Here is a 19,776-nt window from a genome sequence, read left to right as displayed (position 1 = left end):
AATTGAAGCAAAGAAAATTAATACAAGATAAAGAGATTTCCACTTGATCGCTCAAATACATTTTGCTGGTTATATGGTAAGGGTTGCCTGTACAGCAGCAATGCAAATAGATACACACACAGATTATCTATAGCAAGGCTTCCCAAACTTTTCAGCCAACGACCCCCAAAATAACGGTACCAGTTAAATTTACTTAAAAAAACATTTTTTGCCCTAAAAAATTGAGTAATGTGAACTTAAACAAGAGTGCATTTAACTTACAATTTCTAGTTTCCAATATAATTTAGCAAGTTCAACTAAATTTGAAAGGTGCCAAGGAATGCATTGAAATAATATATTGTAATACATTTTCAGTCTGTCAGTAATTAAAAAAAAAAAATTCTCCACAGAAACATACACAAAACTGTGTTTTTGACATACACTGTCGGTACTGTGGAGAGAAATACAATAAAATGTGCTAAACATGGTTCATGTAAGTAAACACTAAATTATCACAAATGTATCATTTACAACAAAACAGCATTATAAATATAATAGCTTAAACCTCTATGATATCTAATTAACAACTCACCCTTTCTTTCTAACAGAATGTTTTTATTTCACCCTGTCCTCCTCTTTCCAGTTGGCTACACCATGAATGATCTTATCTTCGAGTGGCTTTCTGAAAGCCCTGTGCAGGTCGCGGATGATTTGACTCTTCCCCAGTTTGTACTAAAGGACGAAATGGATCTTGGCTATTGTACCAAACACTACAACACAGGTAAACCTTGTGATGTTAACATAAACCAACTCCAGCTAGATCACTCATAAATATATTTATTCCGAAAAATACAGTATCTGCTATTAGTCACGATGATGACAATCTGTTCACCAAACACTTTTAAAAATGATCTGAAAATGCACCTATTTATTAAGGCCTTGCTTTATTTTGTATTTACTTATTTTAATTTCTTGCATGGCTGCATATAGAGAGGGTCAATTTGTCAAAATGCTTGGTTTTAGATTTTTTTAAAGTTTTACTATGAATCTCATTTTAACAGGTAAATTCACCTGTATTGAGGTGAAGTTTCACTTAGAGAGACAAATGGGCTACTATCTCATTCAGATGTACATCCCCAGCCTGCTGATTGTCATCCTATCTTGGGTGTCCTTCTGGATCAACATGGATGCCGCCCCTGCTCGGGTAGGCTTGGGTATTACCACTGTGCTGACCATGACCACCCAGAGCTCAGGCTCACGAGCCTCTCTACCCAAGGTAACATAACCAAAACCACTCTGTTCATCTGAACAGAGAAACATTTCAGAAAGTTAACCCCAACTTACTTGCCCTAACCCAAACTATGGAATAACTATTGAATTCATAAGACATAACAGTTCTGGATGCAAATTAGAAGATTACTAAAGAACCACAACATTACTACGCAACACCTCCTATGCTATTTTTATAACTTTTCTCTTGAGGACAATCATCTCACATCAGATAAACGATATCACTTCTGACATACGTGTCAGAGTCTCTCCATTTCTGTTGTTGCCCTCTAGGCCCTTCACACCTTTCTAGCAATGATGACTATATACTGTAAGTTTCTGTGGGAATATATCAGTAGACAGCTATTTTAAAGGTCACCCCTAAAGTCACACCACTTTACTATTCCCAGTAATGTCCCATCAATTAGCTATTGATGATGCTTTGACCTTCTGCATCACAGGTGTCCTACGTGAAGGCTATTGACATTTGGATGGCCGTTTGTCTGCTGTTCGTCTTCGCGGCCCTGTTGGAGTATGCAGCGGTCAACTTTGTCTCAAGGCAACATAAGGAGTTCATTAGGCTCCGTAAGAAACAACGAAGACAGAGAATAGTGAGTGCATTGAACACACACACACACACACAAACAGACACACACACACACACACACACACACACATATACAGTATATTTACACACCAACCAATACAGACTCCTGTCACCTAGAATTACAATCTCCTCACATTGAAGGGCTGAACCACACATCCAAGCACTGACAACACCAACACGCTGCAGCTGGCTGTCAAATCTCATGTGGGGGAAATCTGATCGGCTTGTTTCCATAGTGAGCAGTTCCCTGTGCTGAACCTAATGTTTCTGCTTTGTAAAGCTTTGCCACAGCCAATTTCCAAAGGCCAACAACCTGCTTCCTGATCCTAGATCACAGAAACTGACTATAATACTAAAGAGTCTTGACAGCGCAGAGTTGGGAAATCCCCCAATGGCTTTGTGGGGTAAAATCCCATTGAGCACCTAACATGTTGACAGATTTTTATGTAATCTCTTTAACATTCAGAAATTGACTTTAGATCAAAAAGACTCTTCAATAAAGATCAAGGCCTAACTATCAATTAACCCTAAGTAACTCCATGGCCTGATCTTTTCATTGCACAAGGCAAAAAATGGCAGATTAACCGGAAGTCATTCATTTTACATGCCGAGTCGCAAAAGGGCTACGTGGGTTGGTGATCATCTGTGGATGCAACATTTTCAGATCCAAGCTTTGGATGCTTTAAAAATATTGAAATAAAGCGAGTAAACGGCATGTAACACTGCCGACTGTGGTGTATTTCAGTGTATTCCAATCAAAACACTGTGTGCAAGGTAAAAATTATTAATCTTTTTTGTTAATCAAATTATTTTCATAATTTTGTCATTGGGATCCTTAAAGCGTAACTAAACCCCTGGTCAGAGCCTGACTCCACCCACTGGCAATATTTGAAAAATGCAAGAAAAGTGGGCAGATCCCAACAGAGATAGATGGGACGAACTAAGCTCGTACCAAGTGTGTGGTGAGATCGTAACAAGGGCGTGGTGAGCTTGAACCTGCTTACGTCATGAGGTTTTTTTGGACCCAACATCCAATAGGAAAATTCAACTCCAGTAGCCACCATTTAACCTGAAGAAGGCAGCACTCAGACGTTTTTACACCATATATTGTAGTATTGAAACACTTTATATCCAGTTGTCAAAAAACGTACTAAAATCAATTAACAGCACTAATAAAGATAATTAGGGTTTAGTTACTTTTTAAAGGTATAGCGGAAGATTTTCTTTTTTTGGGTGGATCATCAAGACTATTGGTCATCCCAGTTGTCAATCATTCTGATGATATGTTGACGTAAGACCGTCGTACGTGCTCGTCCCTAGGTTCGCTTTCTGCACATGCGCACTTTGAGGTGTATATGTGTGGTGGGCTATAGCTTCAGCCATTCATTGAAGCTTGCGTTCTCACAGTGTTTTTTCAAAATGTCTGAGGTTCGCAAGAGAAAGTGTCTACAAAGTGTATGACAAGAAGAGAAAGGCCTCTGAAGAAAGAAACAAGACCAGGGTGTTTTTGGGAGAATATTTCACACTCTGGCATGCTAAAAGCATTGGTTGGGCTTCCCACTGATGCCTCAGTCGCAACGTTTTTACTCGACAGGTAAAGTTTGTCATGCTATTTGGAGAAATCCATTTAAAATCACTGCTAGTGAAAGTTGATGTAAGCAATGATTAGCGATGCAAGCCCTGGCACAAGTCACGAACCGCACAGACACGGTAAACATCTCAATGTATGAGCCATGCCGAGAGCAACTTGTAAACAGAGAGAAGAGAAGAGGCATGCTCTCTCTCGTGCACACGTTTAATAGGCGTTCCCTCTCGGGAGCAGGTAGAGTGTTGCGCATGTGCATTTTTTTAAAAAAGTGGAGGGGCAGTTCTTTTCAAAAATTTGGGAACATTTTCCGCTGTAGACGGTTTCATTGGACGCACATGCGCTGACGCGATACACGTCTGGATCCGAACTTTACTTCCGGTTACGTTTTTTTTAATGGTCCGACTAGTTGCTAAACTGATCTCTTGAACAAATGCCTGGTCGAAATAACAAATGTTTTGGTTTCCGAGGTAATGTGTTGTTTTTTTGCTTGTTATATAAATGAACTACGTTTAAAGAACTTTGTTGTTATTTATTCTTAGCGGAGTTTACCGGAAGTTACGTGCGGACCACGACAGCCGCTTGTTTTTGTTGTTACTGCTGAAACCGTCTATACCTTTAATGGATGTCTTACATGGTTGGTTACAATGTCAGCGCCATAACTTAGGTCTGTAGAATAACTGCTGTCCAAGCTCACAAACCCTGAAAATTTATGAGTGTGTTCATTTGATCTGAATCAATAATGAAAAAAAATTGAGAATAACTCTCCTTAAGAATGAGCATGTTCTCCTCCCCCTGCCTCAAAGATCATGGCAGCCATTACTCTTCGTCCCATTCTGTCCCGCCAGGAAAGTCTGTTCTGAATGATCAATCTGGTGGTATCGATGCATGGGTCACTGGCTAAGAGAGCTGTTAAGCTGATGGACCAACTGCTGGCCAGGATTAATCAATACGACAAATCCTTAGTTTCATCCTGCACTAAAAACACTAGTGACAAATTAGACTACATGTTCCTGCACCAGTAAACACAAACAGATCTTTGCTGAGAGTGTCTGGTTTTACATGTGACTGACTTCACATCAGCATAGCGTTTCTTAATTCCAGTCCTCACACCCTCCCCTCCCAGAATGTTTTAGATTTCTCCCTATATAAAACACCTGATTTAACTCATCAGCTTTTTAGTGTGTTTATTAGGGAGACACCGATAACATCAGGCTTGTGTGACATCACAGTACAGTGAGAGCAATTCAAGACTCTGTATGCTTTCAAATCGCTCCCGCGGTACTGTAATGTCACACATTTATTGTTCTCCAGTCAAACAAGCTTTTTATGAACTGAATCAGGCATTTTTATAGGGAGACATCTGAAAGATTTTGGGAGGGGTGCAGGGACTGGAATTGAGAAACGCTGGCCTTAACATTATCCTCTCGTCTAAGGACTTCATCAAGTTTTGCTGAAGAAACTTTCAGGTAGTTTCGTTTTTAGCTTTAGTGTGCACTTCATTGCAGTGTGCCAAAGCAGTTGCCTAGCAACTTGGTTGGTGCATTACAGCACAGGCTAGGTACTTGGTGTTGCCTTTAATTTAGTCATTTTAAAGGAATATTGACAATGATGAAAAAGCCCAAAATACCCCCTCATCAGTAATCACATTTCAAACCCATATGCTGGTATGTGTAATGTGGCATAGCTCATTGCAAATTATTGGAAAATAACAGCTATTGTGTTCTTTAAACAAGCTATCATACAATTGACATGTAATATAATGTTTTTGTTCATTTTGAAGCATTAATCTATTTGGCCACTATAAACTTATGTTTATGGTGTTCCTGTAGGTCAACTGATAGAGCCATGGACTGTTAAAAGGTGGACGGAGCATCTTCACAGACTGTCCATTTTTAATAAAATGAAGCCAAAATATCTAAAAAAATGAGCACTGACATCTTGCACCAATGACGTCATTTGGAGTCTGTGCAGTAGTCATCGTGACTGTCACGAAGATGTCAAGGCCACACCGATTTTACAGTTTAACTCAATCAAACCATATAAATCAAGTTGTTACACCCATTTTTAATATCATTTAATTACCAACTTATTAGAAAACCAAACTTATTAGAAAAATGAACACTTTAAAGGACATAAACATGATAAGAAATAACTAAGATAATAGAAAGATTTAAGGTGTAATTGATTTTTAAGTATGGCTCATATCCCACTCGTTTACATGGAGAGGGCAGGGTTTATGATACTGCAGCCAGCCACCAGGGGTCAATCGAAGTTTTGGTTCACTTTTTTCACTTTTTTGGCTTCACAATTTGAAATCACCTACACTGTCAAAAATAAAGGTACGAAGCTGTCACTGGGGCAGTACTCTTTAAAAAAGGTCCTAATATGTACCATTTAGGTACAAATATGTACCTTTAAAGGTACATTTTGGCAGTTCTAAGTACTAATATGCACTCTTTGGGTACAAAGGTGTACCTTTTTGAAAGGGTACTGTCCCAGCGACAACTTTTGTACCTCTATTTCTGAGAGTGTAAACAAACACGCCCCTACCCCAACAGAATCTGGACCTTCTTTTGATAGACCCGCCCCAAACATACGCAACCCAGGCAACGATGTCGGTTAGTAGACATGCCCCTTATACTGCTGATTGGCTACAAGTATGTTTTGGTATTCGGCCCGACTCCCTTTTCCAAAGCGTTTCTCAAAAATCATGCACCCCCCCTTTAAGCATTTACACAATTATCAATTGTAACGATAATGAGTCTGCTGAGCCTGCTTCTGAATTTTATACACCATTTGACACATGAAAGTGCACAGAACTGTGATATATAAAAAGAATGAGCTCTCTAGATAGACAGGTGAATTAGATGGGTGTACTCTATTGATCTCCAAAGGTTCATTTACCAAATATTACATAACAACAGGGACTATGAATGTACAAACTATTTTTAAAGGAATGCACTTTGTTCTTTGATATTATTCCTCATGGGGGATTGAGTAAGTATCGACTCACCACGGATAGTAAATGCACTCCCTGGCAATAGCACCAGATTTACACAATGAGACCTCAGTGAGATCTCAACATATTTACAAATGTTGATTGCCAAAAAAGATACCGAACTTTAAATTTGAGTTCTCTTGAAACATTGGAGGGTGTAAAGAGCACCAAAGCAAAAAGAACTATCGACTATTTTAAAGCTCTGGCCTGAACCGCTATCCGTTTTAGGAATCTATATTTATATTTATTTATTTTCCTTTAATTTATTTGTTGATTACTAATGTTGTTCATTTATTTTAATACCCCGTGTATAGTTTGATATGTTTTATTTTTCTTTAAATGTATTCTTGTTTATATTATTTTTTATTTGTCTTTCACATTTGTTTTAATAAAGCATAAAAATATGCAAGAGTTTTTACTGTTCTAACAGTAAAACAGTAAACAGCTTTTATGACCACAGATGCTATCTTAGCTACTAATGATAATTATTATACAAAATTTAGAAGAATAAAAAAAAAATGTATGCTGTTCTTTTAATGATAGATAAAAAAAACACTGTGTTATTATTACAACAATTTCTAGCTGAAATAGCGGTAATGCAGATACAGTGTAGCAGATTGTGGAAGTTGGCATGCTTTCTAGTAAGTTAAAAAGATACTGTCATACGTTTACATGTCATTATGGTATTAAGTATTAAGTTTACATTACATTCATATAAAGTAAAGCATCAACAAAATTAGCTGCTGTTTGGTAGCTAACGTCTGGACTATCACAGCACTCTAATCTGCAGAAATAGTTGAGCATCCTGAGATTTTACCCGAAAAGTGTCATGCACCTCCATGCACTGAGCCCATTCAACCAGCACTACAACACCTGCGCTGGGGTAAAACTACCATCTGTGTCCCTATCTTATTTGCCCATGGGCAAACACTGAACCCTATAAGCTCAGCACCCACTCTGTATAGTTGCTCTTCGTATACTTCCAGATTTTCAGTCTTTTTCAGTCACAGTGTTATGTCTGAATGTATATGTATAAGTCTAAATCAAACCATACTTCTTATATCTGTTAATAAAAGTAATAAGCACTGAATACATATTTTGCCATTACGATCCACAAACATGACAATATTTTGATGAGTTTCGCATTTGTGACTCTTTGGAAAAGAAGTCATAAGCTGCCAATGTTAGAAAAACTGGCATAAAAATGCGGTGACGATAAACCAAGGGGGTAGATTTGGTTTGAATACTGTTGGGGTTGAACTGTAAATGTTTTTATTCTAATCCCTGTATTAATATTGGGGGTTGTTATTGCTAATTTTTATTATTTTATTTCCTCCCAACCTTATCACATCCAGAAACTATGCCACTGCAATGGAAATATGTTGGTCAAAGTGCCCCCCAGTGTCCCTTCAATATAAGCCCCACACAAATTAACAACCTGCAGCACAGTTCCTAATACACACTAGTCTCCACAGAGTCTGGACCCTGCCTGGCTATGATTAATTAGGTAAGGACTGGGTCTGACCCAGACTGTTTACATGCAGAGGTGCAGGTGGCATATACTGTATACTTACTTTAAATGGGCACCTTGCATTTTTCACCAAACACACCCATTATTACTTGTCACGTGATTTACTGCATTGTAGGTGCAAGAACTTCGGTATTTAATGAAGAGTTAAACGGGAACTTAATCTTTTTATCCTCTTGAGGAAATGGGTAATTTGTCATAGATCGACTGATAAACTGATCCAATAGCTAATTTAGATGGAATTAGAGGCATAGAACTAGGCCAAAGTACTTCAAAAAAGTAGACTAAGTCAGTGGTTCTCAAACTGGGAGACGCAAGATTGGGGCTCCAGTTTTATGACTTTTTATAAAATACATTCATTTATCATAAATTCTGTGTAATTAAACCTCAGAAAAGTATGGCTACTTACCAAAGGATCAACTGTTTTATCATTTAACATGTTTGGTTTAGTTCAAATTTAAATTTTTTGAATGTTTTAGGGAGAACAGAGGCGAAAGTAACGCAGGAAAAAACAAAGCGATTTTCTCAGAGCCCTGACTACATTTCCATTCCAAACCATGACAGCATCTTTAGCACACAACCCTTAACAGAGCTGACAAATATTGTGTTATTTTGTCATTGTTTGGCATGTCTAGGTCCAGAACAACATGATCTCATGGATGGTCGTGTTATAGTCACACAAAATTTTATTGATTTGTTCGTGTCCATTGCGCGAGGTTCGGCTTTTTGTGCCTTGAGCGCGAATGTCTTTGTCGTGACACTCGCACGAACTTCTACACGTGGTTTCTCGTGTCCGTGGCACGACTTTCTTTTCGTGTCATTTTATGTATAGTTTTCTCTTTTTTTCCTATTTTTAAATCATCGTCGCTTGGGGTTAGATTTGGGGTTTGGGTTAGGAATTAATTTTATGTATTGGTTTTTCTTCTGCTTTTAAAACTATTCTCGCCTGGAGTTGGGGTAAGAGTTGGGGTTTGGGTTAGGATGTCTAAAAATGTAACAGAAAGTGATTCTACCCCAACCCCAAGAGACAATGAGTGCGTTTACACGCCGATTATGCTTAATAAACTGATAACATGTGGGGTCATGTAGACACGTAAAATGGTTTACTTTAAACGATCTGCACAGTTTTTTGCTCATTACCGCGATTTCACGTAGCATGTAAACATCTTAACCGACGTTCTCACGGTTTTGTCTATGTGCGCATGTCTCCGCGTGTGAAAGATAAACGTCAGACGCAGAAGTAAGGGCAAAGTAACGCATAAAAGTCTCCGCTCTACTAAAGCAGTTGGCAGAGAAACTGCGAAAATAAAAAATGTTAAATTTACAGGTTCTGGAGACACGAAAAGAGATAAAACAATATAGCTTAAGACAGATATGCCGTCGGCTTTTCGATCGGCTGTTATGTACTATAGGCGATGACGTCACTACCTGCGAGAAACCTGACAAATCTCCAAGTCCCATGTAAACGCAGTTGTCTGAATAGCCAGTTTATTGATTTGCACATAAACGCATGAAAACAGTTTTTTATAACAAGCAGATTTTTGATAGTTATCCGCTTATTCTGTGCATGTAAACGTACTCAATGATAAGAAAATAGCAAAAAACAATGAGAAAACAACACAAAAAGAAAGTCGTGCCACAGACGCGGGAAACTATTCATGGAGGTTCGTGCGAGTGTCACGAAGGAGACATTCGTGCTCAAGGCACGAAAAAAAGCTGAATTTCGTGCCATGGACACAAATAAATTAATACAATTTTGCGTGAGTCGTGACTATAACACGACTATCCATGAGATCAGTCTGGTCCAGACAGTTGTTTTCGACCATGATAAGTAAATTCCTAAAGCGGTAATTTATTTCCAATAACGCATTATGTTTCTTCTGCAGGCAACTTTTGGGGTCAGTAAGAACGCTGACATATTGTACATCATGAGCATTATTGTACTTTTCAGCCTGACAAATGTTTGTTTTGCTCTTGTAGTAAGAAAATCTGGCATGTTGCCTCTTACGGTGTCAGGGAGCTCGGCTATGTATCTATTAAACATGCTATACCAAGCAGTATTGTACACCTTAAGTCATAAAAACTGTCTAAAATGGCCATTACTGGGCAGTAGCCTACCTTTAAAAAATAGACTTTTGCACATAATAAAATTGATACTAAATGCATAGTTGCATACATATCTGTATAGTAAATGATACATATTAGGATCTTTATAAAGGGTACTGCCCCAATGACACCATGAGTATTAAAGTATCTCATAATTTCCCGAGGGTGGACCTAAGTGGACCTAAATGTTAATACAAAAGTATCCTATGATCCCTGAAATCTACTCTTAGTAAACATTGATATTGCCATTCTTCCTTACTTTTGTTAAAGGAGGAGGAGCTTGTCCGGGAAAGCCGTGGCTTTTATTTCCGTGGGTATGGACTGGGCCATTGCTTACAAGCCAAAGATGGAACGGCTGTGGAGGGGTCCAGCGTATTCACCCCACCACCCCCCGTGCAAGTGCTATACGATGGAGAAGCAGTCCGGAAGCGTTTCGTGGACCGAGCCAAGCGAATCGATACCATATCTAGAGCAGTGTTCCCTCTCAGCTTCCTCATATTTAACGTCTTCTACTGGATCACTTACAAAGTACTGCGACACGAGGATATTCATACTGGCCTGTAATGGGTCCATCTTTCCTGCTTACACCAGTTATTCTTCTTCACTGCTTCTTTTCCTGTATCTCCTTTATTTTTTAACCAAAAGCGGCTGTCATATTCACACTAGAAGTGTATTTCCGAGACATTTTCGCTCCAAAAACGATGCTAAAACCATGTGCTCAGGTGTGACTTCTGGATTTCAAAAAGTACATAAAGTGCCCACTCAGAGTGACAAAAGGGGGCTCCTCCTAGATGCAAATGCTGGTGTCGGTGGCCTGGCTCTTCTCTCTGATAACTTCATTCAAGTGGATTGCACTAATTGCCAGAGCTATTTTCTTCACTTCATCAGCTCCATTTGAGTTATCAGCTGAAAGATTTGTGGTGTTGTTTGGGATAGAAAACATTGACTTGAATTTTACCATGAATGTTTTTAAAAACCTGAGAACAAATGTGTTTTTTACACCTTGAAATGCAAAACTAATGGGCTGTAAAGGGGGGTTTGGGATTTACTATTCATGGGCACAGTTACAGGGAATGGTATATTGTTTTACCTATATAATGAGATTATAAAGATATATATGACTGTATAAAGTGTACATAATATGCAGAAATGTTTGAAGACTGCAAACAGCACAAATGTGTATTTCTCTTTTGTCTTATGAATTTGAATAAACGGATATTCTACCAGGAAATATGAGTTGTTTTGTACTGTGGTGCATTTTGTCCCACAGTTCACCGCAGGGAGATTAAACGTTAGTCAAAAGCACATTTTAGTTTTAATTGCAAACATTTATCATAATTACTCTATTTACGTATTGATTTATATTGTTCAGAGTTGTACTTTTCCATTAATGTTAATCATCAAGTTAGAAAGATACAAAATATCAGAATCTTTCCATCATATATTAAAATTGCTCAAAACTCATGCCCAGAAGATTGAAACAGATGAATGATAATGCTCTGTCACTCTGGCAAGCTTTCATTGTCAACAAACCAAGATATCTATGACACATCACAGTCATCTTCTGTTAGTGCTAGACCCAAATGTGTCCCTCAATCAAATGTAAAAGGCAGCATTTATTTTCCTGTCTGAATAGCAAATACACAGGGTGAAGGAGAAAAGCGCGGGTGCCTCGGAAGGACGTATGAAGGTTTTAATGGGAATCAAAGGGTGTTTTTATCAGCTAATGAGTTTGAAAAGAACTCTGCGTTCTTTGCTAATGACAATGAATTAAGGCCGTCAACCTCAGTGCACAGCTCTTTGTCTGAAGAGTAACTAATCTAGTTTTCTGTATGCTAGTCTTGCAATAGTAAGTGTCTGCTGTGAAGGAAACAAAACAGTTCATCCAAAAATCATAGTTTACATGTTGTTCTAAACCTGTATATGTCTCGTTATTCTGTTATACCCAAACAAAGATATGTTGATAAATGATGGTAAGCGCACAGTTGATGGTACCCAATTCAGAGGCGGACACTATTTTAACCTGATAAGGATCATTGTGCCGTACACGGCACACCCCTCCCTTGCACGACTGAGGCTGCATAAAAGTCATTGTAACTTTGAAGCATTAAAGGGGGCATGGCACAAGACTTTTTTAAGATGTCAAATAAATCTTTGGTGTCCCCAGAGCACATATGTGAAGTTTTAGCTTAAAATACCATATAAATAATTTATTACAGCATGTTAAAATTGCCACTTTGTAGGTGTGTGCAAAAATGTGCCGTTTTGGGTGTGTCCTTTAAAATGCAAATGAGCTGATGAAATTCAAACACTGATCACAATGATGGTGGTTTGTTGTTATTAAAACTCAATTGTGCTTTTCTCTGCACTAAATGGCAGTGCTGTGGTTGGATAGTGCAGATTAAGGGGTGGTATTATTATAATAAGAGCTCCTTATGACATCATTTTCATGTGCTTGTACACAATGGTTTACCAAAACTAAGTTCCTGGGTTGATCTTTTTCACATTTTCTAGGTTGATAGAAGCACTGGGGACCCAATCATAGCACTTAAACATGGAAAAATCAGATTTTCATGCCATGGCCCCTTTAAATCTTCGAAATATACGGTCATGCGGCACATCGTTTGAAAGCTTAGACTCTCAGGATTCCATTAAGCGCACAAAGCATAATATGATTTAGGATATTTACTTACCTTCAAAATCTTCCCTTTATCCACTTCGGTGAAAACAAATTGTTCATAAATTCCCAAAAGTCCAAGGAAATGGAATATCTAAGCCTTTCAATCCAAAACGATTTGTTTGCCTCACAATCTTAACGTTTCTGACCGAATTATGATATAAATACAGTAAACAATTAGTTCACTATCGGACATTCGTTCGACTCTTACTTTTCATTCACGATTTATAATGATATATTCATTTCTGGTGTCACGTTTATTGTACAACGTCTGACTGAGGAACAAACTCCCCCTTGTGGAATTTCAGCCGTTTTATACACTGAAAAAAAATGATTAATTGAATTTAATCAATTTTTTTAAGGTAAGTGGTTGCAATCAATTTATTTAAGCTACATTTAAACAAAAAAGATTAGTAACGTAAAATAAAATATAAAACTTTTGTTTAAATGTAGCTTAAATAAATTGATTGCAACCACTTACCTTAAAAAAATTGATTAAATTCAATGAATAATTTTTTTCAGTGTAAGAGGCTACGGAAAACACTGAAAAAATATGAATACTTAAAAATTTACTTTTATTTAGAATAAGCAATAAGCCCTTAAACGGACAAACTGGAGTGATGAAATCATCTGAAAATCTATTAATAATTAGGACAGAAAATAATTAGAGAAGATGTTCGGTGTTCTGTCGAAGTCTGTTCCCTATAGACCCCTTCAAGGTTTGTAAACATTGAATGATTATCGGGTGCGTGCGCAGCATGGGGTCAAACTGTTCATACAATCGAGGCTTCATAATTTAATCTAACAGGGCTGAAAAATGATGACTTACCTGAAATGAAGTGAGCACTACAAACACAAGCCTCTTTGATCTTTGCATTGACCCAGTCTGCACGTTAATTGCTTGCAGATGCAGATTTTTTGTTTTTGAGATTCAGCATGAATCGCGAAAACTTAAATGAAGACCTGGTGCGATTTTCACAGCCCACGATGTAAGTAGGCATTTTTTACGATACCAAATAATACGCAACTCAATCTGCTGTAATGACTTTTCTGACCCCGACATGCGCAGTGGGAACCGCCTTTGACGTGAACCGTGAAGGGGTCTATATGTGTGTTTCTTATAACGTTTTTATCACGTTACATTTATAATTTATTTAGAAAGATTAAAGATTTGAATGTGTTATACTGAAAAAGCAATAATATTACCATTTATTAAATATTAATTGTTTTCGTTTTCTATTATTTCTTTTTACCTTATATCTTAGCCTATGTCTTCTTCCTGTTTTTCTAAAATTATTATGTTTACATACCAAAAGTGTAAAGTGCTTTAATTTGTATGAAAACGTAATAGTTTTATAATAGTTTTAGAACAAACACGTAGGCTATAAATATAAGGAAGAAATAATAGAAAACAGGAAAATTATGAAATACTTAATAAATGGTATTATATAGAAAACATGATAGTATTGCTTTTATATGTGCTTTAGCAATTCGTACTGTAAAAATAATTGCTTTACCAATAAAGAACAATAGGCTACATTACATTACATTACATACATGCATATCAGTAGCCAAGCCATTTCAACTTTTTATTTACCTAAAAAAATAAACGTAACGTGATATTAACGCTATAAGAAACATTACACTAAAGGGAAACATTGGGGAAACAGAGCACCGGATCCATAACAATCACGGTTTAATGATAAAACACTTCACACCTACTGCAGAGCTGTCACTTATGCCACCAGTTTGGCTCCGCCCACAAAAATCATCATCTCTGTTTGCTAACACGCAAATGGTCTATTCTCAACTGCATGCATTTATCAAAATATGTTTTTTTGTGTGTGTGTTCAACATAATAATGAGACTCATACAGGTTTAGAGATACATGGGAAAATGATGACAGAATTGTAACTATCCCTTTCAATAGACAGAAATCAAATCTTCATAACTAGTTATTCTGTATCAAGTGTACAACCTTGTGAAGATGTTATTAGAATCCCATTAAGCAAATAAGCCCTTGTCAGCTATAATCTGTTTCTGTCAAGATTTCAGCCACTGCCTGTTACAAACAAGTGAGTCTGATGATGGAAACATTTTTTTCTTTACTCAACATCCCACTGAAATGGCAGCTGGCTTTGGACAGTTTAAGGTTTTTCGATTTGAGCAAATGTGGTGGCTTGACATATTCGCTTAAGCCCAGCTCACATGCTGACAGTTTAAGTAGATTTTTTTTCAAAAGGAAATCGGAGGGCAATAGGCAAATGTCAAAAAGATTGGCTATTGTATTTCACAATGTGCATTTACAATGAGCTTTTCGAGCAGTGGGATACTGAATGTACTGTCTCTGAGCAGGTTTGTTGCAAAAAGGAAGAAAAGGATAAAGAAATACCCAGGAAACCTTCAGTTTTATTGATTATTCAGGGTGGCCTCGATTGAACAGTCAATTTCTCTGTTTTTCCAGCTCTATCTTTTTTTATCTCCATTTCTGCTCTCTATTACACACATATTCTGAGGGTCTCAGGACACCTGCAGATCGGATTTACACCCATTTGTAAAAGTTTCATGTTGTGAGGATGTGTAGCAGCGTTATGATGTTAGCTTATGAATCCTTGTTGCTTATTGGAGGGAAACGCCATGGAGCAATCTCACAGGCATCTGTGTAATTTCCTCTCTGATTGAAATCCATTAGAGTTTCTGTATCTGTGATACAGGCGGCACTGGGTATGGCACACCGAAAGGTTGGAGGCATGTCACTTTATATGCTATAAATCACAGTCCCATTTTGTGTTTGTCAGTCATGGGCTGCAGATTTAGAAAATCTTCTTAGATACTACAAAGGCACAGTTTGCGCCCTATAAATCAAACCAAAGAATGTCATGTTACAAAGGGGTTATGATTTAAGGAAATTGAAAACAGTATTTGATTCATTAAAAGGTGACTGTCTGTCTCAAGCATGCTGTTATGAATTAACTTTACAAACCCGTGAGATACACATCTGGGTACTAATGGGTACACATAATTTATCATTTTTTTCCACTTTCTCCCAGAAGAATTCTGTTCAATACGCCAGAAAGCAGAAGCCAAACGCATTAGTCACAGTCTCAGGAGAGCAACTTAGGTCTTTGCATTTATTGCTCATTTTCATGTAAGCACTCAATAACATGGGAAGTGGACAGGGCTGTCGGCATGATGAATGAACAGGTCAGAACTTATCCTGGGACTGTCCTTGCAACAACCCAAGGAGATAATCAACAACTGAGTACAATGTTAATGGGTCCCTGAGGAAAATAATATTGTAAGAATCAATTCCCTATTCACATTTTCTACAGAACTTGAAACCCCTAGGGGGTTGTACAGTAACTGTCTCTAAATAAATGTAAATATCAATGTATTAAAATAGATGTAATTATATTAATATCATAGCTTAATTATATTAATAAATATCAGTTAACCTTGCACCACAACATGCTTAAACATTTCTAATGTGAATCTGAAAATAACGCTATAATGTTTTATACATGGGAAATAAGCTATATGATTAGTAAGAAATGTTTAAGATTTGGCACTGTTTTAAATCACCAATAAAATGTAAACAAATTAGCCATACTGACGTTGTTAACTTAGTATGAAAGGTCAGACTTATTTGTATATTTATTTATTTATTGCTCCCCACTAAATCACACAAAAATTCTCAATTCATGCTGTGATAAAATGAATCATCAGGTTTGGTACAAACAGTGTGCCGGTTGCAATGCATGCTGTCATTAAAATTAAAGAGGAAATTCATGTTAATTTTTAATTTTAACTAAAAAATATAATAATATAATTCAGAGTAAAATCATTTTTAAAAATGCTTAGACATTTGTACTCTATGTTCTTTGTATTCAGCCTAATCTCACGAATTTTCATGTTATAGTCACAGAATATTTTGCTCATTAATTCGTGTCAATGTCACAGATCTCCGCATTTTTCTGTGTCCGTATCACAGACTTTCTATACCGTGTCAGTTTCAAGTATTGGTTACTTAATTGTTTTTCCTATTTTCTAACCATTGTCGTTTGGGTTTGGGGTTAGAACAACTTTCTGTTACATAAAATGACATCCTAACCAAACCCAAACACCAAACACAAGCGACAATGGTTTAAAAATAGGAAAAACAATTTAGTAACCAATACGTGAAACTTACACAGAAAAGAAAGTCTGTGGAATGGACATGGAAAAATGTGGATATCCATGACAATGACAAGGATAAATGAGCAAAATAATCTGTGACTATATCAAAGAAATTTGTGAGATCAGGTTGCAGCATTTGTATGTCTCTAGACCCTACATACACTGTTGAAAATAAAAAAATATATTCATATTTAAACCTCAGAGGTACTGGTACCGAATGTGTATCTGTACCTAAATGGTAAATTTTTGCTGTCCCAGTGACAGTTTGGGACAATTTTTAGCCTATTTTCTGACAGTGCATTCGCTAATTTTTTTCCTTTTCCCAAATCAATGTATTAATGTATTCATTTCTAAAAGTGCCTTATTTTATAATGTTCTGTTATATATGAGCTGGCTTGTCAATATGTATTGAAATAATCAGATATGTGATCGCTTTCTTTAGCCTCTCAGGGTTGTATGGATTGTATTTTGGTGATACCGTGTCTTCAGATGTTCCCTGACAGCCTTATAAATGCTTCTGTCAAGATCTATTTCTCACTGAACAGCATATCTACATTAAAGGAACAGGCTTTAACTCATATATACGAGAGAATATACAAAGTCACATCATGCATATTTGAATATCACCTGCATTTAAAAATAGTCTGATCCTGTAAAAATAAAACTTTAGTGGAGATTATGCAAGTCTGTTCAATATTTATTGTCTTTCTTTCTTTCTCCATTTCTCACACATATACTGTCTGAGCCACATCAGACAGAAACCATTACTGATGATGAAAACTAATTTTAGAAACTAGGAATGAAAGAATTTTCTTCTTGTCCAGCTGTCCATCTTTCAGATCCAATCTTAAGCTTAATGCCCTATAATTGATGAAACCTGAAGGTCACAATGAGACTATGTTTGATTATAGACTATAGATTTTTATACCATGGGCCTGTTGAATGCTTCATTCTGATTAGTTAAGAAAAATGTTCAACAGGTGTTGATAATTTTTCTGTAAAACGAACACCTAACCTGTCAAATGTCTTAAAATAACCACCAGAGCAATGTTTGTGGTAACTGTGGTATAAGCGGAATAATTAAGTCCTTTGAATTATTTTAAAATAATGCACACTACCATTACCACGTGTGCATTTTTTTTAATAATTCAGTGTCCCGTCATTAATTATTCCTTACATAAAACTCTACAGACCGTTAAAAATCAGTACAGGTAGTTTTAAAGAATATGGAGCGCATGCATGAGAATGCATTTTGGGTCAATTCCACCCATTCAGCCCCATACTGCAGAAATGCTTTCAATCTTTAAAGGATTAGTCCATTTTCTTAAAAGAAAAATCCAGATAATTTACTCACCACAATGTCATCCAAAATGTTGATTTCTTTCTTTGTTCAGTCGAGAAGAAATTATGATTTTTGAGGAAAACATTGCAGGATTTTTATAATTTTAATGGACTTTAATAGAGCCCAACATCTAATACTGTACTTAACTCAACACTTAACAGTTTTTTTCAACGGAGTTTCAAAGGACTATAAACAATCCCAAACGAGGCATAAGGGTCTTATCTCACAAAACGATTGTCATTTTTGACAATAAAAATGACAAATATACACTTTTAAACCACAACTTCTCGTCTAGATCCGGTCATGATGCGCTAGCGTGACCCGACGCAATACGTCATCACGTCAAGAGGTCACAGAGGACGAACGCGAAACTCCGCCCCAGTGTTTACAAGCGTCTTGAAAGAGGACCGTTCCTACGTTGTTGCATGTCAAATGATACTAAATAATGTCTTTGTGGCAGTTTATTGTTTACAATGGTCCGCAAATGTGCGTTTTATATATGTAACACGTGACCTCCTTACGTCACTACGCAATTACGTTAGGTCGTGCTGGACCGGACCTAGACGAAAAGTTGTGGTTTTAAAGAGCATATTTTTTTTCTTGTCAAAAATGACAATCGTTTCGCTAGATAAGACCCTTATGCCTTGTTTGGGATTGTTTACAGCCCTTTGAAACTCCGTTGAAAAAAACTGTTAAGTGTTGAGTTAAGCACCAAACGTTGGGCTCCATTAAAGTCCATCAAAACGAGAAAAATCCTGCAATGTTTTCCCCCAAAAACACAACCTCTTCTCGACCGAACAAAGAAAGACACCAACACCCTGGATGACATGGTGGTGAGTAAATTATCTGGATTTTTCTTTTAAGAAAATGCACTAATCCTTAAAGCTAAAATTTCTCACTGTTTTCTGCCTTAGTGTAGTGTACATGCAATTCAAGCTGATTCTGGCTCAATCAGGATAAGAAGAATGCAGGATACAGATGGAGAGAGATAGACAAGAAGATGCCAATACAGAAAATTTGAAGATAATTTAAAAAATGATGATAGGATGATGTTACACAATGTATAGTTAATGAAATCTAACATACTCTGAGAACTACAAAATACAAAATTTGACAAATTATTTGAAGCCATTATCCCTAAGAACTCGGCTTGATTAAATCACTTTATAATAAACATCTAAAAAAAAAGATAATAATTGCATTTTAAAATAATCAAAAATGTGATGCAAGATTATTTTCTATTAGGACTTTATCTCTGATTGAAATCACTTAATCTTTTCTCACACCGACCCTGTAGAATGAAAAGATTAGAAGTCAAACAGATTAATGCGTAATTGAGAATTGGAGATGTAATAAAATAACAACTGTTCATTAGGATCTCAGTGACCTGACCCAGACTGATATGGTCTGATAGGGTTTTCCCTCCCCTCTATTTAATTTCTTTACATCATTCCTTTTCTCTCTTTCGAACTGCTGCTTAATGGTTTCAAGCTGAGTTGCCTGAGG

General features: G+C 36.8%; 1 protein-coding gene across 2 annotated transcripts in view; it reads left to right on the top strand.

The window, feature by feature from the left end:
- The window catches only part of glra4a (glycine receptor, alpha 4a), a 67,048-nt gene extending 55,723 nt beyond the window's left edge, over positions 1-11,325 (top strand). For both annotated transcript variants that reach the window (XM_055178604.2, XM_055178605.2), the window contains exons 6-9: positions 623-760; positions 1,041-1,255; positions 1,710-1,859; positions 10,346-11,325. In XM_055178604.2, the coding sequence (XP_055034579.2) occupies positions 623-760; positions 1,041-1,255; positions 1,710-1,859; positions 10,346-10,639 (797 nt within the window). In that variant the 3' untranslated portion in view covers positions 10,640-11,325. The remainder of the gene's footprint in view (positions 1-622; positions 761-1,040; positions 1,256-1,709; positions 1,860-10,345) is intronic.
- The last annotated feature ends 8,451 nt before the right edge of the window (positions 11,326-19,776 follow it).

The sequence above is a fragment of the Misgurnus anguillicaudatus genome, chromosome 16 (genome assembly GCF_027580225.2).
Source record: "Misgurnus anguillicaudatus chromosome 16, ASM2758022v2, whole genome shotgun sequence".
Lineage (NCBI taxonomy): Eukaryota > Metazoa > Chordata > Actinopteri > Cypriniformes > Cobitidae > Misgurnus > Misgurnus anguillicaudatus.
This window is presented reverse-complemented; position numbering and strand designations above follow the sequence as displayed.